The 25214-nt window shown below is 40.7% G+C and overlaps 1 protein-coding gene across 4 annotated transcripts; it reads left to right on the top strand.

Annotated features, from left to right (window-relative positions):
- Positions 1 to 282: 282 nt before the first annotated feature.
- Positions 283 to 24859, top strand: hycc1 (hyccin PI4KA lipid kinase complex subunit 1). Of its 4 annotated transcripts, XM_078954960.1 has the most exons (13): positions 318 to 489; positions 11356 to 11464; positions 11556 to 11637; positions 12280 to 12381; positions 13408 to 13587; positions 15277 to 15357; positions 15437 to 15552; positions 15993 to 16088; positions 16812 to 16928; positions 17404 to 17491; positions 19329 to 19491; positions 20117 to 20457; positions 22719 to 24859. In XM_078954960.1, the coding sequence occupies exons 3-12, from the start codon at positions 11587 to 11589 to the stop codon at positions 20413 to 20415; spliced, it is 1293 nt and encodes a 430-aa protein (XP_078811086.1). In that variant the 5' UTR covers positions 318 to 489; positions 11356 to 11464; positions 11556 to 11586; the 3' UTR covers positions 20416 to 20457; positions 22719 to 24859. The 4 variants fall into 4 exon arrangements, with proteins under 4 accessions (XP_011479112.1, XP_078811086.1, XP_023815557.1 ...); XM_011480810.4 differs by lacking the exon at positions 11356 to 11464 and having other exon boundaries at positions 283 to 489; XM_023959789.2 differs by lacking the exon at positions 20117 to 20457.
- The last annotated feature ends 355 nt before the right edge of the window (positions 24860 to 25214 follow it).

The following is a 25214-nucleotide window of genomic DNA, read 5'->3' as shown; positions in this document are numbered from 1 at the left end:
TTTGTTTAAATGTCATGGTTAGTCTAAAGCGAAGTGGTTATATCATAAATCGTTATCAATATAAAGTCTTTACAGTTCTTTCCTTAAAAAAACGTCTAACATTTTTCTTTAATTAATTTACTTGATTAATTGCATTTGATGTATTGATTTTTATATAGCAGGACCATTCGACTGTCAAAAACTGCAGCTGACATGGACAACCAGACTTGATTGCAGTAACTGTTCGTTTGCTGACGGCAGCTCGAATTTGATTGAACAATGCGTCCAGGAGGCGTGGCTATTGATGACGATCTGTGTACTGATTGGCTTAAAACTCTGTCACTCCACGTAGATCGTGTCCCATTGATTAGTGGAGAAAGTAGTGAAGATGGAAGGAGGCGACAATGCTGAAAAGAAGAAATGTATGTATTAGCAGGGTGATATCAATTTGTTCACCTCTTCGGACCAGCAGAGGACTTTGATACCAGGAACCTGGCAGATAGCATGAAAGTAAGTAAAGAGGAAGTTGGTTCACTTAGCGCTTTAGCTGCGCTAGCTAACTAGCTAATCTGGATGCAGCCGCGGCGACAGCTCGGTCCGTAACAGCAAGCGCATGACGGCGGAAGATAGATTTACACATTTTGGCTAATATCCATGAGGAAAAAACGCCAACTGAACAACCGGAGTTGTTCATAGTTTTTTTTAAGTAACACTTTTGTTAATGAGGAGTTTAACATTCCTGTAGAGAACCTGTGTGTACTCGGTAGGTAGCAATTTAGGTCCTTATTTTGATTTATTTCCAAATAAATCTATTTAATATTGATTTTAAAAAGAGCAGAAAAGTTGTCATTAATATCCGCTTGTTTTAATTTTTGCTACAGATATCCACAATCCAGATAAGAGACTTTGTACCCACTGTCTGTGGGTGTGTTTTGATGAGATATTTGTGATGATTTAATGCTGAGAGTATGCACATGTGAGAGGAAGTGAAACGACTACAAGCTAGTTCCGAAACGGTTTCAATCATTCGTTTTAAAAGTTGTGATAAGATTAGACTTTTCTTCCCTCTAATCTGCTAGTTTGGGGTTTTCTAAAGCGACCTGTGAAAAGATTGACCTCCCAAAGCTTGGTTTAAATGGGATTCCAGAGAAACCCATTCAATGATGATGCTTTTCCACCTCGAAGCCCCTTCTTCCTAAAACCGCTTCATTTGTTTGGCACTACTGTACTTCAGTGCTGAGGCATCTTAAAGATTTCTGGGGATGCTCATTCATCTGCAATGATTTAATCAAAGTAAAAATAAATAAATAAAAGCAGTAAGATTGGCTTATTCTTTTATTATTGAAGACATTTCCCTTTTTTATCCAGCAGGCTGGATCCATCCTGAAAACATTAAGGCAAAGTATTAAAAATACAATAAGAACATTAAGCAAGGGATAAAAATTCAAAATCAATGAATAAATAAAACCAAACACAAAATTATGGTTACTTTGCTAAAGTAAAAGTTATGCAGGACCCCCCCCCCCCAACTATTTGTTAGGGGGGCATTTATATAACAAGTCTTATCACTGTTATTATCATTTCATTGGCTTTTATTATCTGAAGGTACCCCCTATGGTAACAACAACTGCTTTCATTTTTTAAGAAGACAAGGCAATCTTTAGGAGACAATATGTTTTCTTAGGTCTTAGACCAAAAGAAAAACCCAAACATATATACTTAACCTCTTAAGACATGTGCTGATTATGTGAGCTAACCTCCTAAACAAGTGTTCACAGGGCTTCACTTCAGCAGAATTTACCATTGTGGTAACACAACCCAAAATGTGATGTTCATGCATGTGGGCGCCTGGTCTTAGAGGTTAAATAACATCAATCCAAGTAGGAAATAAGCCTGCAATAAATGAGGGAAACTCGCGATATTTGGTGATCAATATTGATCACTATTATTACTTGCGATATATGAACAAATAGGAAAACAACCAAAAACATAATTTCCATTTCACTGCAGTTCAATTTAAATAAGAGTCAGCATACAAGTGTAAATAAAACTAGTCTACATGGGAGGCGAGCGTCTAACATCAAAGGGCTTCATCTGATTGGTCGATTGCATAAAGGGATTTATTTTATGCGTTGAATGATTCAAGCTGCCATAAGATCGTTTTAGCACATTTGAAGTAACCATTTGCTGCAGTTTTGCCGTCTTTTGTGATTATGCATATTGCCTATGATATCGTGATAACGATAAATTTGCAATTTATTGTGCAGACCTAGTAGGAAATGTAATTGTTCTCCAAACAAATGTAGATGGAATCATTATCTACATTATTTTCTGGCTGTTTTTGACCAGATAGCCCTGACGCTCACAGAGCTTAGGGGCTCGTAGCCTATTTTTTAAAATGAATGGATCAACATCTCAATGCAGTTTAACACGATTGTTTTGTTTTTAAATTTCTTTTCACAAAGGTGCGTTTTATATTTTAAAGAACATTATCATGCAAATAGCTTCACAGAACATATTTAAAACACTTCTTTCTTTCTGTATTCAAAGTCACATTGCATGCCAAACATATTATCAGGTATTTTTCCGTGACGAGCAATCGCAGATTAAAGAGAGCGGAGGAAATCAAAAAGTTTTGAGAAGCAAATTTTAAAAGGAGTCCCCCTCAGGCGCATATTAAGGAAGACGGGGAACTGAAAAGGATGAAATGCATCTCTCACTTATCGGTATAAGGGAGAGTAGATTTTCTGAAAGACTTTTACTTTGTCCATTCTTAGCATCCCCACCACCAAAACCCACCAACTCTCATCTCTGTCGCTGCAGGCAGTTTTCTGTTTGTGAGAAGAAAAGAAGAGACGAACATGCTATCCATCCACATTTTTCTGGTGTACCTTCAACCTGCTTTTGTGTAGTACTTAAAGGGGGGAAAATAGTTGTATGGGACAGCATGAACTCAGGGCAAGAGGATCTAAATAAAGATGTCAGTAAACAACGTGACAAAGGAGTGTTATAAATTGTTAATCGAGGGCAAAGAAGATTCTTTAGGTGGTTAAAAAGGACACCTATGTGGGTCAGATGTTTAGGTCATAAATCTTTGGTATAATCGCTCAGATTCTTTTTTTATTTAGCTGTAAGGTTGGAAAGATTTGGCAGTCAAGCCTCCATCATCGGAAACATGTTTAAAAAACTCAGTTTTCACTGGAATGGGTCTTTAAGTCATCTGTGAATTCAAGAGGGGGTTTGTTTGACTTTTTTAAGCCGTCTCATTATAAGCTGTATTGTCACTGTCACCAGAACCTGGGGCTCGATGCAGCTGCACCCTGCACCACAGGAAAAAGCAGCCGAGGCAGCTCGGCCACTAGCAAAACCAACCACTTCATCTCTCTGTTTTTTATCTTCCCTTCCCCACTTTTAAGCCTTTATTCTTATTGGTCCTTTCACTTCCTTAGTTAAAAAAAGGTTCCTAAAAAGTGCAAAAGGAAATGAGATAATCAGCAGGGACGGGAAGGCCTGCAATTCATTCTCACTCGGCTTTTCTTCAGTTCTCTAATAACCAACTTTTAGAGGTATGTCATTCCAAATTTATGATGCCTATTAGGGAGTTTTGTTTTTTGTTTTTTGTTCAGGTGCAGGAGTTTAAGTACTTGGGGTCAACAGTTCAGTGTGATGGGGAGTGTGGAAAAGAGGTGAAGAGGCGAGTGCAGGCAGGTTGGAGCGGTTGGAGGAAAGTGTCAGGAGTGTTGTGTGACAGAAGAGTGTCAGCAAGACTCAAAGGAAAGGTGTACAAGACAGTGGTGAGACCAGCTCTGCTCTATGGGTTAGAGACGGTAGCAGTGAGACCGAGACAAGAGGCTGAGATGGAGGTAGCGGAGATGAAGATGTTGAGGTTCTCCTTAGGAGTGACCAGGTTAGACAGGATAAGGAACGAGTACATCAGAGGGACGGCTCATGTTGCTTGTGTTAGGGACAAAGTCAGAGAAGCCAGACTGAGATGGTTTGGACATGTTCAGAGGAGGGATAGTGGATATATTGGTAGAAGGATGTTGGAGATGGAGCTGCCTGGCAGGAGGGCGAGAGGACGGCCAAAGAGGAGATACATGGATGTCTTAACAGAGGACATGAAGTTGGCTAATGTTAGGGTAGAAGATGTCCATGATAGAGTGAGGTGGAAAAGGATGATTCGCTGTGGCGACCCCTGATGGGAAAAGCCGAAAGAGAAAGAAGAGGGAGTTTTGTTTTTTTATGTTTCCACGATGCAGGTAGGGGGGGAGGATCTGCTTTTCTGTGATTGCTACAAGTGACTCCCCGTCAGGAACTCGCCAAGGATTAGAAATTCAAGACAGACTTGTTTGTGATGGGAGAGGTCTGTAGAAGGAGGAGTCAGATGTAAGCTCATTTAGACGGGATATCCAGCATGTATGTGTGTCAGAGTTTAAGACCTCGCTGTGGGTTCACGGGGAAGAAGCTGTCAGCATCACAGAAACTGGTTTGGCCAAACCTAGAGACTGAGTCAACACTTGTAAACACAGACTTGTGCAATGGGTGGCACAATTCTATCACTCCTTTCTCTACTTGGCACATAGTTTTTGCATTAGTAAAACAAAACCGTTGAATGACAAAAATACATCTTAAGAGACTGAAATGGGTCTGAAGAAAGGAGGTGTTCTCTTTCATTCATTTTGGAGATTGCCTGGAACTGACTGAACAGTAATTAACTCTGTTTTTATTCACCTCTCTGTCTCAGTCCTTTTGGGACGTTACAAAACCCTCACACTTCCACATTTGCCAGATAGACCTATGAAATGTCATCTCAGTCTCCTGCAACAGCTTACACTCAAAGTTCACCTCGTGTAATTCTCTTTATTGCTCTTTAAAATTCAGTTGTGAAGTGGGTTTTGCTTCGTTTCAACTATATAGAGAAGTGTAAATGTAGAGGATTCATAAAAATATTCTTGAGGGAGCTAGATTGCAATTGATTTCAGACACCTCGACAAGAAACCTGAAGCTTTTCTCTATTCTTCTTCCTCGTCTGTCATCTTCAGAGCTCGTCTTTTTCTAGTCCGCCTGTCTCCATCTCCCCGGCGTTTTTCTAGATAAATGTATGGATGTATTTGTGAGTTGTTGCGTGTGCTTATGAAGCCTTTTGAGCCACTTGTCTTTAGCACTTCCCATCCTGATCTATTAGCCAGTCAGTGTAGTTGAGCTACAAGGAAGAAATGTACTGACTGCTCCGTGATCTGAACAAATGTGTTGCCACGCTGTTGGTTCCTCTCATAATCTGTCAATCCTATAATCTACTGCAGATTCATGAAACGGGATCTAAATCAGACAAGCTTGCGGCTGCTAATGTAATTGTGTTCTAAATGGAAGTGGGTATTTTTTGCACTGCTTTTTTCTTTTGCTTTGTGTCACAATAGCTGAGAAATTGTAGTGTTATTTTCTTTTAGTAAAGCTATTACATATGTCCACAGTTTCAAATGTGTTTCTAAGTGTGTAACATTAAAACCACAAACGACCACTGCACTTTGTCGATGGATTTCCTCCTGGGTACGTGTTTCAGACTGCTTACTCATTGGATAACTGTTTATTAGAAATTTTCAGTGACGCAGCGTTGATGTAAACAAACCCGGCTAAAGTTTGAGATTTAAAAGTCACTACATCAGTACATTCTATTGACTGTATATGAGAACTGGACTGAGCGAGTGTTATGTCACCCATAAAAACTATCAGCTCCAACCAAATGAAGTCAAATTCAGTCGCCTTTTTAATTTAATTTTTGGCTATACGGATGTTGCCATGTTAATACCAGACGTCCTTAGTAAGCAGCAATCGGTCCAACATTTGTTGCGTACGTTTGACGTGGGGGCCACCAAGAACCACACACTTTTATTGAGGCATCTGATTGGTCAGTTTAATACAGAAATAATATCACGAAAAAAAAAAGTTATGATTTTGGGTTCTTGGAGCCAGCAGTTACTTCCTGTTTGGAATTGTGTGTGTGTGTGTGTTGGGGGGGGCAATTATTTCCAGTTCTTATATACAGTCAATGGTTCAAATCCTTTACAGGACGAAGTTAAAGTTCTTTTTCGTTAAAATTTTACTTTTGTTATATATTTTACAAAAGGACTTCTAAAGCTACAGTTAACTAAGCATTCTGTAATTTTGTAATTCTCTAATAGCCTTCCCTGCTGTCTTTTCATTCATTGTTTCTCATTTTTATAGCAGCCTTACCGTTTTTGTTTTTAGCCACAAATGTTTGTGGGATGAAGGTCTTACTCTTTTGTTCTAGACAAGCCTTTTGCGTGTTTTTAATTTAATACAGTTATTACTGATTAGATACCACAGTGGCAGCACTGTTGGGTTCAAAGCAACTAGTGGGAGGAAAGGCTTTCCTTTCAGTAGACTGATTCATCCTCTCACTAATCACTGCCTTCTGTCTCCAAAGTAACTCTTCGCTAAAAGCATTAGCTGTTTTCTGCTCACCTGTCTGCGTGATGGAAGGGAACAAAAAGGCTACTACCACGCACTCATTTCTCTAAATGGAAAGGATTTTGCTTTTTAGTCGTCCTTGTTTCACGAGTCACTCACTCCCCTCCCCCCTTTGCCATTCCTGCCATTGGTACAGTCCATAAATAGACTGTTGCTGCTACAGAAGGTACTAAATAGCAGAATCGTCTATAGGAAGCATGTAAATGGACAAATTGAAACATCCAGAGATACGAGAGCTTTAGGAAAGGAAACAAAGTATTTTAGCAATGAACCAAAGAGCAAAAACAGAAAGTGGGAAATCTATATTCAACTTTTTATTATTCATATAGAGTAATTAATGGAAAAAATACTATAAAACCTTGTATTCGTGTTGGTGTTTAGTTAGCTAAACCCATTTCCAGAACATAGTTTTATATAAATAAACTAAACAGAAAAGTCGCATGATGCCTTTGGTCATAGAAGTCTGAGGACTTTCTTTTTCTCAGCGTATTTTATCAGCAGACATACCAAACATGGACTTCATTTCTGCACTTAGATGTCAAATGTGGCTGTGCCCGCAGCTGAATGTGACATCGGGATGACATGCCCTAGTGGAAAAACAAAACAAAAAAAACTTCATTTATGGTATTTATCAAAAAGTAAAATTAAACTAGAAAAGATGAAGAAAAAAATGTTTTTGGAAGTAGGGGATCCTCTAAATCCTAGTTTTGCAAGTATGGAGTAAAGTGTAACATATTTGGTGTAGATTTGGGGATGCACCACTTGGTCCCAATTTGGTTTAGACCTTGAATTCTTTTGGGGTCACAGTTCTGTTTTGGTCCAATAAATGATTTATGTATTTGAAAACCTCAAAAAAAAAACAAAAAAAAAAACTAAAATTTCAGAAAAATTCTTTTTCGATTAGCTAATTGGGCAACAATAAAACAAAACCTTCCAGTTGACTTGTACTAACCCTGGTGTCATGTAATGAAAGGCTAAATAATAAATCCTTACACACGTGCATGCCACTTTCAGGTTAAACATTCTGGTATGCAGTAGCACCCATTCACATGATTCGCTTCAGTGATTTCACGTATGGTTCAGTTTTAAACCCAAAAACTTGCATGTTCACTCGGCTCATCGTCAGCGAAAATCGCCTGGGTGTGAACACAAAAAACGTGGCGAAAAACGCTGGCGAATAACGCCTGGCAATATTCGTCCCGGTGTACGGGGCTTTGGAGTAGATGAATTGCCGTGGTGCTACTTATTTAAACTTTCATATTAACTTTGCCAATTCTGCCACTCGGTGTGAGCAGCATAGTAACATGAATTAATATTATGCAACTAGCTCAGGGGTCGGCAACCCATGGCTCCGGAGCCACATGTTGCTCTATCATCCATCTGTTGTGGCTCCCTGTGACTTTGGAAAATAATGAGTATTTTATAATAATTAAATTTTATTTCAGTTTGTTCATTTTTCATGGCATTTCAAAGCCGCTGATGGCTCCGTACGAAGCGCGAGCCATGTAAAAAAACAGCTTCGTAATGAGCTCGCATTTATCAGGCGAGAACTGCAGAGCTGATAGCAGGGAGAGGCACGTGGGGCGGCTTCAATAAACACTCCGATCTTCTGCCGGGAACTTGACATGCCGCGGGGCAGAGACCAACTCCCTGATGACAGACTGAGAGTTTGCGCCAGCGTTGCCAGAGTCACAGTTTTCCAGCCGAAAAGTCATCTGAAAACCGCCAGACTCAGCCAAAAACAGCCCAACACAGCTTTTGTTGATGTTTTTTTTTTTGTACTTGACTGATAAAATAAAAGATTTTACTAAATAAAAGATAGTTCAGACTAATAATAAAATGTGTACAATATTGAATATTTCTTCAGCGGGCCGCCTTCTTCCATTCATTTGCTTAACCCGCTCTATCCCCGCTATAACCTGCGTCCGGCTCTTTCATCCTTGTGCGGCGCTGGAGCGCCCTGACTATCGTATTTTGCGCTCTCTGTGTAGGACACACTGAGGAGCGCGGGGGAACCAAATCTCAGCTGCAGAGGATGTGAACAGGTGAACAGGTAGAGAGGAAAAGCAGGTAAAGTGGCAGAGGAGGGGCTTTGGCTTCAAACTCTGTCAGAGAGATGCAAACACGGGCGTCAGATTCAGACGCAGCTTTCCCTGCAGGAGTTGAAGCAGAGACTTTCCCTGGGATGATTTTATGAACTCAAACATGGAAACATGATTACCAAGTAGAACTCTTCAAAGTAATAAACCTGATCTCTCCACATTGTCAGTGTCTACCATGCATGAACACATCTTCTTCACACATTGATAAACACATTGCTCCATGCAGCGATCAGACCAGAACCAGTAGCTCCTCCCACACGCGGCCACGGTATCATCCTTTAAAGAACATAATGTGCATTTGCAGCGGTGTATGCTTCAGACGATGTCCGATTGGCCAATCTACATGTCAATGAAGTCCCGTACTTCTCAGTGAGGACTTTGGTGGATTTTAAAGAAGTACTTTTTTTTCTTTTTATCTTTTCTGGCCCGCGATCTACACTCATGTCCTTGAAGATCGACGTAATGAGCACCCTTGATATAATATATACATGCATAATATATATAATGATGTCAAAACGGTTTGTGGCTCCGGGTGCTTTCTTTTTTCTTAGGGGCGGCCCCAAATGGCTCTTTGAGTAAAAAAGGTTGCCGACCCCTGAACTAGCTCAATGAACCACTGTACTGCATTTTAAAACTAATGAATCCTAGCTGGTATTAAAATTCATATGCAGATTTGTGCCCACATATCCCTCAAATTTTGGAATTCAGCTGATAATTTCTTGCATTTCCTCACTTTTTATGCTGATGTATGTGAGAATGAGAAATGTATCTGACAGAATCATTGACTGTATAAGAGAAATGGACTTAGGCTACGTTCACACCACAGGCTGAAACGACCCAATTCCGATTTTTATTTATTATTTTTTTCCCCTATGCGACCTGTATCTGAGATTTTCATGACAGTCTGAACGATACAGATCCAATCTTTACAAATGCAACCCAGGCCACTTGGGTATGTGGTCCTGAATCCGATACGTATTCGATCTTTTCAAATGCGACCTCCGTCTGAGGGGTGACAGCTCTTTTCAGGCCAAACTCCAGGGCTCTTATCGCAACTGGGCGGTTTTTAAAGAAAATTTCCCGGTTAATGGCCGAGCGTGTTGTTGAACCTTTTTTTTCCCCTCTGACCGTTGTCAGAAGCACGGGGGACCAAAGGCGGATCCTCCTTCGGGGTTCACTTCCCCGTTCGGACCCTCAGAATCAAATCAAATTAAAGTTTATTTGTATAGCACCTTTAAAACCCAAGGCATTCAAAGTGCTTTACAAGATGAAATTCAAAAACAAAGGACGAGACAAACACATATGTAATTAATTAAAAACCGGCACAATGCCAACCACACACGCACGCACACGCACACACACATTCACTGTGATAAAAGACAAAGGATGCAATGTAAAAAACCTGGCTTTGTACTGAGGTTGAGGAAATGAAGTTTTGGGGACATGTCCACATCAGTGACACCCCACCCAGGTTCACAGAGTCCACTACCACAGGACCCCCCCAGATCTAGACAAAGAACCAGATCCCATTGCATTGACCCGCTCACTGAGAAAGGTCAATCACCAATGTGATTCTCCAGAGCGAGTTAATAAAGAGTCCATAGCATTTATTCTGGGGGGAGCCTTCTTTTATTATCGTTCTCCTTCCTCCCTAACACACAACATGAATGCGGCCCCCTCATTCCCTACCTCGCTGGACACGCTCTCTCCTGTCTCTTACACAGACGCGGCCCCAGCACATACACATCCCCATTCCACAACAGTGGGTACAGACGATCCCGGCTCCAATGCCTTCTTTAAATGAGAAGATTGTAATTGTGCTGGCTCCTTTGTGAAAATGAATCTAATAATGCAAAATGAGCTCCGCTGTTGACAACACTGTTGTTGACATCCATTGTTAACATTAGCTACTTCCGCAAACAACAGTGACGTCGTTCACCGTTGAGTACTATTCTCCGCATGCGGGTCACTTCTGGGTCATTTTACGGTCACACACAAAAGTTTGCAATTAATTGGAAATGTGAACAGCCTTGCAAAAATATCGGATTTTTAAAAAAAATCGGAATTGAGCATTAAGCCCTGCAGTGCGAACGTAGCCTAAGTGTCTGAGACAATCTACTTTTCTGATTGGTCAGTTTTTATTTTGAATAACTTGCACTACAGGAAAAAAATATGAAAAAAATTATAGAGTAGCAAGATCATGTTAAAAAAAGATAGCAGAACAAGAATGGTTATTCTGACAAATACAACGGCTGAGTAACGGATGTTAACTTCTCTGTAGAAGTCTATGGGATTTTAGCCTACTGGAACCAGCGGGTACTTCCTGTTTGAAACGCCAGTTAGAAAGGTTACTCAGTCCAGTTCTCATATACAGACGATGATCAGAATAAACATTCAGAAAGGTGTATCTTACTGTGTCTAACTGAAGTTAGTTTGTTTTTGTCAGTTTTTCCTCATTCAAAACGTGCTGCCTGTTCAGCCTGAATGTGTTTTTTTCTCCTCTGGAGTACTTGATGTCACTCAGGGCTGTCTGTGTGGGTGAGTTCTATACAAGTCGAGAAGGTGTTTACTGCAGAGATGTGTGTCTGAAGAGAAATGAGTCCCACTGCTGGAAACCCAGGAAGAGGATAGAAGCGTGCATCTTTGACGTGTTGCAACCTAGCGTGTACAGGGTCACTGTTTGTCACGATTGCTACTCTTCTTCCTATTTTTGTAAGAACACATTTTTAAAATTTCACTAATAAGTAAAACTTGCCTAATCTGAAGTCATTCTCTTTGTGCTTAGATTTAGACCTAAACCGAATTCTTCTCCTACCCCTACGGCTTCTACCCTTCCCTGACATTTAGTCCTCCAAACGCCCCTACAAATGGAGGGGTAGGAAGAAACCGCTGGGGTAAGGGAGGAATTGGGATTCAATCTTAGTCTATTTATCTGCACACTTAAAACCCATGAAAATCCATGTAATAACGCAGTTCTTTTTGCAGGTAGTTGTGGCTGCATTGCAAATGAAGGAACATGTTGGCGATGGACCAAGGAGTGGTGGAGGAATGGTTGTCAGAATTTAAGGTAAGCTTTCTCATGTGTTGTTTTTTTATGCAAAATCAGTAGAATCAAGCAAGTGCCTGTTCTGCTTTGTATTCTGTACATCCACCATTGCTCCATATGAACAGCTAATATTCTCTGAGTGCTTTACTCCCACTCAAACACGAACACTGTTTGTGTCCTTTATTCTATTTATTAACCTCTTTTGTAAATGTGTTTGCGGACTCTTTTGTTGACCTCAGATAAAAAAAAGCTTTGTCAGATAAACAGTGTTTATGCTTCTCCTTCTAAATGCAAAAAAAAAAAAAACAATTCGAATACGGGGGAAACAAAAAGTGTGATCAATGCAATGACCTTTTGATTGGAAGCTTGATCAGATAATGATCAGATTAGGTGATTGATTAAAAATAACAAGATGTATCAAATCTATTTTGGATACTAATTCATGAATTGATTAGAAAATAAATAAGAAAATGATGTCATCTTACTGAGAATACAATTGCTCACAAAAAAGCAGTGGCTGGACAAATTTGGTGGCCCACCAATTTGCTTTTTAAAAGATATGTTTTTTGAAAGTTTTTTTCTTTTCTTTAATAAAACTTTAAAAATATCTTTTTTTTGGACTTATCAACAGCCTGTTTTTTCTTTCTTTTGTTTTTTCTCCAGACTCTCCCTGACAGTGCCATCTCCACCTATGCTGTCTCACTGAAGGACAAAGGCGCCCTGGTCCCAGCTCTCTACAAAGTTATACGGGAAAACTACAGTGATGTACGTCCTTCTGTTGTCCTTCAGTGTCCAGTGTGTGAAAGTAGCTGAAAACTACTGTCTACATGCGGGTTCTCGATCCATTTGAAGTCATTTTTCCATGTCTCACAAGCAATGGTAGAAAAGAAAGTTTGATTTTAAATCTGTAGGTTTATTTTCTCCCAAAACATTAATGGAATACCAGAATAAAAAAAAAAAAAACATCTACTACTAAAAAACATGGCAACCTGTTTACTGACAGCTATTTTTACCTTTTTGTGCCCCTTTTTTTTGGTTTTGTTAGTTTGTACCTGTAAACCAAATCTGCATCAACTGCAGCTCCCGATGGAGCACAGAGTCACGCTTTCAGAGATTCTGCTTACATGAGCTCATGGATTTTTGTGAGCTGCTTTTATGATTTGAAGACATCCCCATGTTGAGCTTGTCATTTCCTGCTGTTGTATTTTTAGCCAGCTTAGCCCTAAAGAGGAATAAAAGCATTACTGACAGACAGACAGGGTGGAAAATTATATTTTAAGCAATCAGCCCCGAGAATGTCTGAGCAGATATTTAGAAGAAACGCGTCTTAACCAGCTTTTCACTTCTGGGTTGACATGACTGTTAATTTGACTCAAGGCCATCCACGCTCATTTGCATGAATGTATATATATTTTCATTGAAGTTGTCATTTTTTTTGTTGTGTAATAGAGAAGAAAACATTTTAAATATAACTTATTTTAGAAAATAAATACTTGTATTTGTTGTTTCTTAAAATAGTTTTACACATTTGAGTCACACTTAATTTAGTAAACGATCAATTATGTTTTGAATGACAAAAAAAACATTTATAAGTTGTGTGTACAACTATAAAAGTCATATCAGTGCTTTACTATTAATATTACTTTTACACTTGAAGCTCATTTTATATTTGAAATTATGATCATTTGGCACCATCCACAGTTTGAGCTGTAGTTTGATCTGACTTGACTGGTTGTCTTTTTTTTTTTTTGCATTATTATTTGTCTCCTTTCATTTTCTGACCTCCCCCAGCTGCTGGAGCCGGTTTGTCACCAGTTGTTTGAGTTTTACCGGAGCGGTGTGCCGCAGCTGCAACGTTTCACGCTGCAATTCCTGCCAGAACTCCTGTGGAGCTTCCTGTCCGTCAGTGCTGCCAGGGACCCCCACACCTCCGGCTGCATCGAGGCCCTTCTGCTGGGCATTTACAACCTGGTAGGGGGTCTATAGGAAAGCATCGACTGATGACTATAATTAAAATGTGTCCTTCATTCAGACTGTAATTGAAAAGAATGCTTTTGTGGCCATTTTGGTACAGTTGTGCATTTTGGTGTGAGCTGAGCCTTTAACTGTGCAGCTTATTTCTAGGATTTGCGTCATAACTTTTCTTGTCAGAAATCTTGAGGCTGTTTGTGAAGAAGTAAAAATGAAAGCAGCTAGCAGCGTTGTGTGGCCCCACAGACAGACAGACAGACACCACCCGCCTTTGACCCGGCCTCACTGGCTGAGCGGCTGCTACATGCGCCTGCTTCTCTCCTTCGTCCAGCCACCCTTGTCGGAGCTGTGTGTGACAAATTGATGGAAAAAAAAACATTCTTTTCTAAATGGCAGTTTTCTGCTGGTTTAATTTCCATAGCAAGCGTTATATTTTTTTAGTTGCCTGGGGGTGATGACCAGATAGATGTATGTCATTTTTTTAAGAATCAGCAAATGTAAACTTTTTTTTTAGGTTTTTGTTGACTACACTCCTTAACTGTTTGCATTGTATGTTGAATCATTTCGTTCAGCTATGAGCTGAAGATTCATATGCTCGTTTTTTCAAAATATTCAGATAAGAAGGTTGGGAAACCCACCTATGCGAGCTCACCACGCTGGCGTTCAAAATCGACAAACTAATTCTAAAAATATATATACATATAAAATAATTCCAGCATTTTTCCCCCATTAGCTTCCCAATGATGCTCAAGGAGCTTGGAGGCGATAGATGGAAATCCCTATTGGGGACGTTTACATCTGTAGAATGCATCACAGGTGATGATATTTGGAAAATTCGAGATGGTGGCCTCTTCTCAAGGTTAAAGGTCAAAGAAACGATGGTTGTGGTAGTAGACGTAACCTGGCAGCTCGTATGTCAAGTGTCATAATGACGGCTCAAACAAAAGTTCTATTTTGCTGTGCAAGAATCGCAGAATTTCACACTTTGCCGCAAAATGGCAGCCAAGCTTTGGTCCTGTGGCCATCCCATAATAATTTCAAAACTTTTCGTTTTTAGTAGTGGATTTTGAACGTTTTCTGAGATTTTTGCTCCGTGTATTTATTTATTTATTTGGGGTTTTCAAATGGTCTCTCCCGCTGCAATGTTATCTTTTTTTTTTTTCTTTTCTTGTGGGAGGGGTGATGCTTACTATGCCCATGCGTGCGAGTTTTTTGCTATAAATGCGCCGTAAAAACAATCTGGATCTTTCAGTCCAGGACTGCTGCAGGGACAGAATTAGAAACAGTGAAGTCACCTTTAAAAATGACCATAATCTCCTCACAGAGACGCGCCACTCCAAGTCATTGCCAAAATGTGCTTTTTTTCTTTTTCATTTTCATTTGCTCTTAATATTCTATCAGCAAAGTGGGGCGTGTCTCCTAGCTTCCTCTCTGAATACCAGAATAGGTCAGTCTGCTGTCACTCAGCATCCCGGCTGCTTCCTATTAATCTGTTTGACATTAACATGCACACAGGGGGCATGAAAACCCTGGGGTTTGTGTCTTTGTGCGTCCACACAAACGAATGAACGCAACAGGGGGGCGAGGAGGCGAGGTTCACACACAAACATGACCCATGCTTGAAGAGTAAAGATTGTTGTTTGGGTCACAGCGGGAGAAAAAACAAACACATTTTTGCTCTTTTCACAGGAAATAGTTGATAAAGATGGTCAAAGTAAAATCCTGTCCTTCACAGTCCCATCTCTCTCCAAACCCTCAGTGTATCATGAGGTGAGTGAGTATCCAAACTGGAAAAAGTCAATTCCTTTAGCCGCTTCACTGTCTTAAATCTGATGTTCCCTCTGATCAGCCTTCAGCCATTGGCTCCATAGCTCTCACAGAGGGAGCTTTAGCCAATCACGGACAAAGCAGGGTGGTGTACAGCGGGCCGCACCTCCAGAGAGAAACCTTTAACGCACAGAACAGGTAATGTGAGCTCCAGTGGTGCCTGGCAGTTGAGCAATTAAAATTTAAGCACCAATTTTTACCACTGTAATATCTGCAAATTCTCTATTATATATAAAAAAAATGTAAATTTGTGCCACAAACCTTTTCTAAACCGTAGATGTAAGCTTCCCTAAGTAGGTTTATGGTTGTGCGTGTGCTGTGGGGATCACGTGTTTAGATGGTGTCATGGTGAATCATTTTCTGTTGCGATGTCGTGAAGGCCCGCAGCTTTTCTTCTGCATCTCTAAAGTTAAAATGCAGAATTCTTATTTTAGTGCAACTTAGGAGAGATGGAGGTCATCTTTCCTCGGTTTGATTTCCTACTTCAATTTTCTTTTTACTGTGACTTTTTTATTTATTTTTGTTGTTGTTGTAAATGGTTGTTTTCTGTCTCTTTCTAATGGTTTGTGTTCGTTGAGGTTTGAGGTGCTGACCTTCCTGCTGCTGTGCTACAATGCTGCTCTCAGCTACATGACAACCACCTCCCTGCAGTCCCTCTGCCAGCTCAGCTCCAGGTAAGAGATGCACAACCACTCATCTCACTTTGGCACTAAACTGGATGAATGTTTTTTACACTGTTGTCAGAATTAATGAGGCTACTTCCACGTGTACAAATACATGGCAGTGTGTAAGCACTTCCTCATCTGCTCCCTTCCAATGTACTGAGGCGCCATTCTTTGACGCTGCAGCTGCAAAAACTGAGCTTAAAAAAAGTCATTTTCCTGCTCTGTTCATGTTTGTACTTGAATAGAAAATGTAAATTGCTTTTAGAGTTCTGTTCTGATCATCTTTTAATCTATTTTTAAAGCAGCTTTTAACTATGATGATAGCGTTTTAAGGCGAAACCCAAAAAACCTGTGTTGATTTCTAGGACATAGTTTCTGCAGAGCGGCAGGAGTTGACCAAAAATTGACCCCTGAGTTGTGTGCGGGTCTGTTCATTCACCTTTTATGTGATCTCCCAGTAGTTTACAGCCCCTCACAACCCCAACCTAACCTGTTTTTTAAACTGCATTTTATTTTTATCTGCTCCTGATTCACAACAATTTGAATAAAGAAATACTCTGAACTGCAGTTTTCTTAATATATGTCCGGCATTAAAAAAAGCTACAAGAACATGTTAAAAACCCAATGTAGCTTGTCAAAAGTGGGTACCAATGGAATTGTGTTATAACACATAAGGAATGTTGATGGATGCTTTGATTTTTTCAGTCGTTCTATTGTTTTTCACCACCTTAGGGTGTGCATATGTGGTTACCCACGGCAACAGATGCGGCGCTACAAAGGCATCAGCACACGACTGACTGTCACGTCAGAGTTCCTGGTCCAGCTCATCACAGGAATCCATTATGCCTTGTGAGACCACATGCTTATTACACTTGCAATCAGATAGAGCGACTGCAGCCCGTCTGTCTCACTGCATGCTCTCTGAGAACGTGCAGTGTCTTTTTTGTTACAGGTTTCTTTCTGTTGCTCTCTTATAATTTAAGGATTTCATAGTTGTACAGTATTTCTGTAAAATACTGTAAAAATGTAATAGTTTGGCAGTGTTTCTTTTGATTTAATTTGATATAAATGATAAATTATATATATTCCCTAAGAAAATCAATGATCTTGTTGTGTTCAAGCATCCCTTACATTTTAGAATTTGTATTTATTAAGAAATGCACACAAACTCTATGAAATACAGGAGGAAATGTTGATAAATATAGTAAACTGCTTGCATTTCTTGTATTGCAGAACTAGCTTTGTCAGTGTAACTGTCCTAAAGTCTGACGTAATGATCCAACTTCTCTTATTTTTGAGCATCTTTGTGTGTTTCTTCATATAGATGCAATGGTGAGGTTGAAGTGGGATCTAAAGCTCTGGATGATGTTCTCTATCGAGCCCAGCTGGAGTTGTTCCCTGAAGCGCTTTTGGTGGGTGCAACATTTATTTTTATTTTAATATGTTTCCTGCTAAACATCACGTCTTCTCTTCCTTTCTGTTTTTGGATCAGTGTAGGAAACGGCATGTGATTGAAGTGCACATGCTGACCTTTGCTCTTGAATCATGCCCAGCACAGCGCGCCGCATTGTGTCGCTCTGTGCGTATCGGCAACTGTTAGCCCAGGGTAATCCCTCTAGATTATTTACATGCTTTCCTCTCTGCTCGCTTAAACTGTAATCCTTAAGACCCGTGGAGTGGAGGATTGAAGCTCGTAAATTCACTTTACTCGTGCCAAAGTCAAGGTGTGCTGCTCCAACACAATCAAAGTACTCAGTATTTGAACTTTAACTAGGGTGAAGACATTTTTTTATTATAATCTTCTTAAATGCACATAGATAAACTCAATCTAAGGCTTTTTGTAGCATTTCTGGCAAAGCAGCAGGTGGCTTTTATCTTAATGTAACTTGATGACGCGCTCCTCATGAGATCCATGTTGCAAAATTGGACAAAAGATGTTTTGTGACCCCAATGTCGTAATAACGGTTGCGTGATTTAATGTGTCACATGAGAATTTGCAGCAAGATCGCCTCGTTATGTAAACCGATGAGAAACACAAAAGCCGTTTGTGTTTGGACCGCACCCCTTTCCTGTCGAACGTGTTGCCGCTGTGCTGTCTGATATTCATCTGCAAATCAGGTGATAATGGCTTAGTTACAGATGAATAATTTGCGTAACACCTCCCCCCCCCCTCCAAAACAAAATAACTTTCTGTGTTTGGATGATGGGATGTAAGGACTAGATCCACTGAATCTGCAGATGATGGGAGTTTGGGACACGTTTAAATGTCTTAGGTAGACATTATCTCTGAGTTTAGCTGTAAAATAAGTTTATCTGTAAAATTCCACCTCTTCTTTGTATTTGCAGGTGTTCATTAGTCACATGCGTCTGTACAGGGGTTTGGTCTGAGCAGGTGCTGCAGGTTTTTTGGCTTGTCCAGGTCTGTGGAGCCTCGTAGAGAGGAGCGGCTGCATCTTAAATTACCGCTCTGATCTTCTTTTGATCTATTTTTAAAGTGGCCTTTTTAGTTATGATTACGTTTTTAACCAAAATTTAAAAAAAAAACTGTCGTTCTCTATGCGTCTATGCAGGAGGAGCCTGTGGCCCGCCTAGTGTAATTTCAACATCACAAATACGGTTTTTATTAAGCAACATTTTTTTCTGCCCCGATTCGCAACGATTTGAGTAAAGAATTTATTTAAAGAATGCAATTTTAAGCTTACCGGTAATTATTCTTTCTACATGTCCTCCATGATCAGGAAAATTCTACAAGAACATGTTAGAAACACCAAAAACAGTATTTTTATCGGAGCAGGTCTTTAAGGAGAGCGCAGGTGTGTCTTGCAGTCCCCTTGGCTACCTCAAGGGATGGCATTAAAATGGGACGTACCACTAAGGTACATGTGTTGAGTGTATCATTAAGTATTCATAAGGCTAATAAGTCGCACGCACGTGCAACGAATAAGTGATGCTGTCGTATGGTGTCCTCACACCACGTCTTCCACCTCTCAATGACCTGTCGCCTGCAGCATGCCCGTAGAAAAATGTCCATGAACATTTTCGCTCTACGGGCTCACCAACCTTGATATTTTGTATGGGACATCTGCGTACAGGTTTTCCCATTTTCTTGCCCGCAGACAGCACACCTGTAAGGGCAGTTGTGACTTCGGATACAGGTGTGGGTTTACTGCAGCTATGTACGTTTTTTGCTGTACAACTTTGTAAAATAATGAATCGGTAATGTTCCTGCTGGGCCTTTTTCCTGTGAAGGTGGGTAATGCCATCAAGTCATCGCTGCACGGAGCAGCTCTGAAGAGCAACAACAAGGAGGGCACAAGGAGCATCCAGGTGGAGATCACCCCCACCTCCTCTAGGATCTCCCGCAATGCTGTCACTTCCCTCTCTATACGAGGGCACCGCTGGAAGAGACACGGTGAGATGCACAGGCTGGAATAAAGCAGTGAGGAGGAGGAACCGAAACTCAATTCTGAGAAACGACATCCAAAAAAAAAAAAAAAAGAAAAAGGGTAGAATACGTCAATTTTTTTCTCATTTTTCTGCCCGTCTTTGTGTGTTTGCTTTGATTATTAGTTTCAGTTGAGGCATAGACTAATGGCAGTAGAGCAGCTTTCTTTCCTTCCATTGTTATAAAGTCAGGTAAATTACAGCCTTCAGCTAGTCTAATGTGTGGGTTTCAATCCCAGCATGCACCGTTGACTCCTTTTGGGCAGTGACCATGCCAGCAGCTTGGCTGTGGGGGCAGCTGTGATGAAGGGAATGGGGCCTGTGGTGATTGGTCTACCACTTGCTGCAAGGACTTTGGTCATCACCATCATCATTGTCGTGATCATTTAGCGTGTAGTCTGTTATGTTTTGATCAAAAATATCTTTTTCTGTCATTACATTTATTATTTACTTGTTTTTCTTGTGTTTGTGTGGTTGTGTGTGCCTGTGCACATGACCGTTTTTTTGTTTGTGCGTGCATGAAATGTGTGTTCATCTGTGTACGTGTGTGTGTGTGTATTGTCCCACCACCTTCCCATGCTCCCCGTCACCAGAGTCCCCAGAGGTGAGTGTAGAAAGTGATGCGTCCATAGGGGGCGTGGCTATCCCCGAGATCAGTGTGACTGGCGTAGGTGGCGACCGAATGGCCAATGGAGACTCCCTGCGGCCACGCCCCGACGGCCGCACCCATACGGACGGTGACACGGGCGCCTCCCCAGAGGTCAGCCTGGACCCTCGCAGTCATGACTCCGGCAGCACTCGGAGTCAGGAGGTCAGGAGGCAGAAGAGTTTGAGACGAATGGTGGAGAATGAGAGTTCTGGGTTGGCCTCCACAGGGAGGAGCCAGCACTGAGGTGCTGCCCCCCTCCTCCTCCCCGCCCCTGGGGTAACCTAGGTAACCATGTGTGGAGGGTGTGATCTGAAAGCTGCATGGCGATTTCCTCCCTTTACCATTTCCACTGGGCTATACCACCCTGTCTTTGCCTATTCACACACTTATCCACTCATCTGTCTTTCCATGGTCATTCAGCCGTTTGCTCTCCTTGCGGCTGAAGCTTCCGCGTTAAGATCAGCTTCTGACATTCCCTCAGGCCAAATGATTGCATTTTCTGTTCTCGCGCTATTTGATAACCGATCAATAACCTCATGAAATGCTTCAGCAGCCTGTGGCTGAGTCTTCAGTAGTAATTGGTGGTTTTGGTTCATTTATATCGATCCAACAGGAAAGGATATTAAGCCAGTTAGATGATACTTCTCTCCTTCTTGTTTCTAAAAATAAGCCAACGTCCAATTTTACATTCTGGATATTTTCTTGGTATTTTAGGAAACTAAAAAAAATTAGGTTTCATTAATTGGTTTTGGTTCATTTTTACACCTCAATACATTGCACCTTGGTTGCCTGTGGAAACAGATTATCAGATTCTGACTGTATAAGAGAACTGGACCGAGTAACCCCTCCCCTCTGGTGTTCCAAACAGGAAGTACCCGCTGGTTCCAAGAAGCCAAAATCTTATAGACTTCTGTAGAGAAACAAACAGCTATTACTCTGTCATTCTATCAGTCAGAATAAGCTTTCTTGCTTTTTTTTTTTTTTAATAAATACTTTTTTTTCATTTCAAGTTATTTAAGTTCTAAACTGACCAATCAGATGCCACAATTAAAGTATGTCGTCCCACGTCGAACATTTGATTGACAGATTTCTTGTAGCCAGCTTTCAAGTGGAAGGGGTGCAGACTTCCAACAAGCTCACTCCTGATTGGTGAAAAAGGTTGCCATAGAAATTCTGACTTGGACCAATTTGAACCAATCACTGGTTACTGATGACGTCTGGCTCCAACATAGCAGAGTCTGTATCGCAAAAATGTTGACTGAATCATTCGCTTTGAGCTGGAACTATCATATATTTGGAGGAGAAGTTGCGTTTTTTTTGGCCAGGGGTGGGATCTGTACTCAGGTGTGACTGTGTTTTTGTTTTTTTAAGTGTGAAAAAAACAAGCAGCTCATGTTTATTATTTTCCCACCACTCATTTAAAGTGATTTAGAGAGTTGTTAGCATGTTTCTTATGCTATGGTGATCTCAGCATTTGTTTAGAAGGTGTGCTAAGAAACACTTATTCTGGGTTTCATGAAGCTAAATAAGGTTAGGTTAGTGACGGGTATATTCAGTTTGTTAGCATGAGAAGCACTTTTTATAAATAAAGTTTGATTCGATTTGATATATTCTGTTCTGCTTTGCCATTCAAGATGTTGTTCTTGGTCCCGTATTTTGGTAAATACATTTGTGACTCCAACCTTAGTGCAACTAGCTTTTTTGGCGGTTTTTTTATTTTTTTTACATCTGCAAATTTTACTCCAGAGAGGCTTATAGTCCAAACAATTGCAGTAAGCCATGCTCTATGGATGACATCACACTCACTCGGTCCAGTTCTCCAATGCAGTCAGTGAGTGACTGGAAGCTGAGGAAGGATACGAAGGTCTTTGGTTTAAGTCTAGACGATTACGTCGACACTGCTCATCTGTTTGGCATGAGATGAGAATGAGAGGACCTTCCTATCTGTCAATCAGCTGCCAGCCAGAGCTGTGTTCCTGTGATAGCATCAGATCAGATGGATTTTTGTGAAGACGGCTCCTCGCGTAGGTGTGGTTCTTGTTATGAAGGCAATAGAGAAATATGTCTGTATTTAGAACACATGAAGTAACCAGTCTAGAGTGTGACGGTTCGTGCCAGCCTTTTCTGCCTTCTCTCTTCCTTTGTGGTCTTTCCCAGAATTCTCCTCTTGCGCCGGTTCCTGTGTTTTTTTTTCCCCTGTTGGGCAACAACATGCTGTACTCTGTCACTAAATTACTCACAGCTCTGCTTGATATCCTAATGTGTGATGGATTGCAACTTGTGCTGCCTTGTCAAGTGGCCAGATATCCCATTGGTCTAACTTAACAATGTGACAGCGCCACCTGCTGGATAGTTAAACCTCCTTTGGCATCCAGATTCAAGTGCAACAAAAATGTTACAATTGAATTGCTCTTTACAAAAATGTTTGTTTTTCTCTGTGGAATCTGGATTAGCAAAGAAAACTGGATGCCAGACGAGGTTGTTTGATGCTTTAATTCATCTTTTTCATGCGAGTCCCTTCCTGTCTCCCTCTGTTTTCCTCCCAGATGCAGTGGATCTGGGTTCCCCGGATGAGCTGATGGATATCTCTGAGGTGGATGAAGGCGATTGGCCCGTTGGGCTGGGCTCTGACATGACCCCGCCCACCATCACCATCAGCAACAGCGTCACGACATTAAACCTCGGCATAAAGGCCATTAAGAAGTGTCGGCTCGGCGGGCGCAGCAGCAAAGACAAGGAAGCGGGGCCTCTAACAGCCGTCCGGGCCGCCAGCGAGAGCGCAGAGCTGTCTGTCAAGCGCCTGACACTCACTTCCAGCCAGTCTGTCCCGAAGGCCGGGGCTCTGACCAGCCTGACCCGCACTGCCAGCGCCGTTTTCTCCCGCTCTTTTGAGCAGGTCAACAGTGGCAACGGCCCCGCCGGCAACCACGTGGCTTCAGAGGCTGGCCGCTATTCCTGCAGCCTGCAGGAGGATGGGATGGGGTACTTGAGTCCCATGCCAAACCACACCCAGCGCTCCCCGAGCATTAGCATTCACCTTGGCTCTGACCTTTGAACCCTTTAGCACTCCTGACTGTATGGACCCCTATCTCTGATTCTGTGACCCCGTGACCCCGTATCTGTGATCTGGAACTTCAAGCCATGCCAATTCTGGACCACAAAATTGTGAAGCCTTTCCTTTCCCGCCGTTTGTCCCTTCTAAAATATTTTCGGTATTTTTCCGTGTCTGTGCTGTAAACCGGCTCTAAACTTCGTTCAAACACTCATGGCCGCCTCTGCTTTTCTTGTCTGCAGTCTTTTGTGAGCTTGACAGACGCCGGTCGTCAAAAAAATATCTATATATACAAAAAAACGACGCCTTCAGTTCCACTGGATTTAGTCAGAGTTGCCGCACGACTGAACGGTTGTGAATGAATGCACTGAAAACAAACGCATCACTAGCATTGGGAAATAAATCTTCTGGAGTTTGTTGCTCTGCATGGCTTCTCTGTACATCCATCCTGGTGTTGCCCTGTTGTTTAGGGGCAGCTGTAACGGTATCTGTGCACAACTGAATGTGTGTGTGTGTGTTTGGAGATGAGTGTGTGTGTATATATTGTGCATTTGTGTAACTGTTTTTAAAAACAAGGCTGCTGATTGGTTGATTGATACAGTGAACACGGTATGATACTGTTTGAAGGAAATGTTTCTACTACTTTTTTATTCATGGTAAATACCTTCTCATAGCAATACAACTACCCTTCTAATATTTTTTTTGTCTGATTTTTGCTTTTGATTTGTTTTTTTTTTAAAAGTAAAGTCCAAATTCTTCCTAAAAAAACACACTTTGTGCAATATCAAGCATAAAAGTGAATAAAAGGTTCTTTTTGTTTACAATCAGACAGTATTCTTGTCAAAATGGAGAAGCAATACTTACCTAGCCTGCTCTCAAAGCACCTTTGTTAATTGCTGTCTATTTGCTGATTTAAATACATTCACTTTTCAAATGACACCTGATTTTAGAATATTTTGGGGAATTATAAATTTGTATAATTAGCAAAGTATTGAATTTTGCACAAGGGAAAAGCAAAATGTTATTTTTCTCCTCATGGTATTTTAATAAAAACAGATTGCAAATTGTATTTTTCTGGGGAAAAATGTCTTGATGCTCCAAACAAATTTAGTTTTTTTGCACCCTGAGCAGCATGGAATAAAACTGTCCTAATTTTTTCTGTAGGTTAAAAAATGTGATGCCTTAAGGTTTTTTTTTTTTTTTTTTTAAGAATCGTTGAGTGTTCAGTGCTGGGAACATCACATCAGGGGCAACGAGGCATCTTTTCTGTCTTTGAATCAACTCTCCCTTTCAAATGTCTCTGTGTCCTCTTTCGTTTAATTTTGTCATTTCGCTGAGATGCAACGATCAAAAAGTGAAAAAATAACTGAAAGTATCTGCTCCCACTGATGTTCTAAATCCAGCAGCGATGCTGCGTCATCCTGAGGCATACTTGTGTCATGTCGTGTGCTGTAGCTGTTGTGTCCATAGCTTTGGTGGAACGATACCTATGTTTCTATGTATGTGGGTTTACAGTAAAAATTGTAAGCTATTGTACATCTTACTGTTAAAGGTGGTTATATTGGCCTTTATATGTTTAAAACAAAAGTAATTCTCTGCTGCAACTTATGGGGAATAAAGTGTTTCTATATTTCACGCTCGTTCATGTGTCTTTTGTGTCAAACGTTTTAAAATAAAATGTTCATGCATCAATCAAGTGCACGATTTTACTGAACAGTTCTATTAAAGAACTACTCTGATGAAACTTGTTTTTAACTTTTTTTCTGAAGACTAATGGCATAAAGAAAATTAAGCTTAAAATTGCATTCCTGAGTACTTCTGTATATATCTTTTATCTATCTTTAGCAAAGTTTTATTCTCATTTTTGATGCTTTTCCTTCTTGAATTATTTACTTACAGTGAAAATGTTCAAAAAATAAAATGTGAATACACATAAGAAATTAGAAAATAAGTAAAGAGCCTCTTTGTACTTTTTATTTTGTAATGTTTA

The sequence above is a fragment of the Oryzias latipes genome, chromosome 11 (genome assembly GCF_053564925.1).
Source record: "Oryzias latipes strain Hd-rR chromosome 11, Olatipes_Hd-rR_3.1".
NCBI lineage: Eukaryota > Metazoa > Chordata > Actinopteri > Beloniformes > Adrianichthyidae > Oryzias > Oryzias latipes.
Note: the sequence above shows the minus strand (reverse complement) of the source record. Positions and strands in the feature narration are given on the sequence as shown.

Excerpts from the sequence above, each read along its gene's own strand:
- hycc1 (XM_023959789.2), top strand. The coding sequence starts at position 11,587 with ATGTTGGCGATGGACCAAGGAGTGGTGGAGGAATGGTTGTCAGAATTT. Across the intron at positions 13,588-15,276 it reads TGCTGGGCATTTACAACCTG|GAAATAGTTGATAAAGATGG; the intron begins GTAGGGGGTCTA and ends CTCTTTTCACAG. Across the intron at positions 16,089-16,811 it reads CTCTGCCAGCTCAGCTCCAG|GGTGTGCATATGTGGTTACC; the intron begins GTAAGAGATGCA and ends TCACCACCTTAG.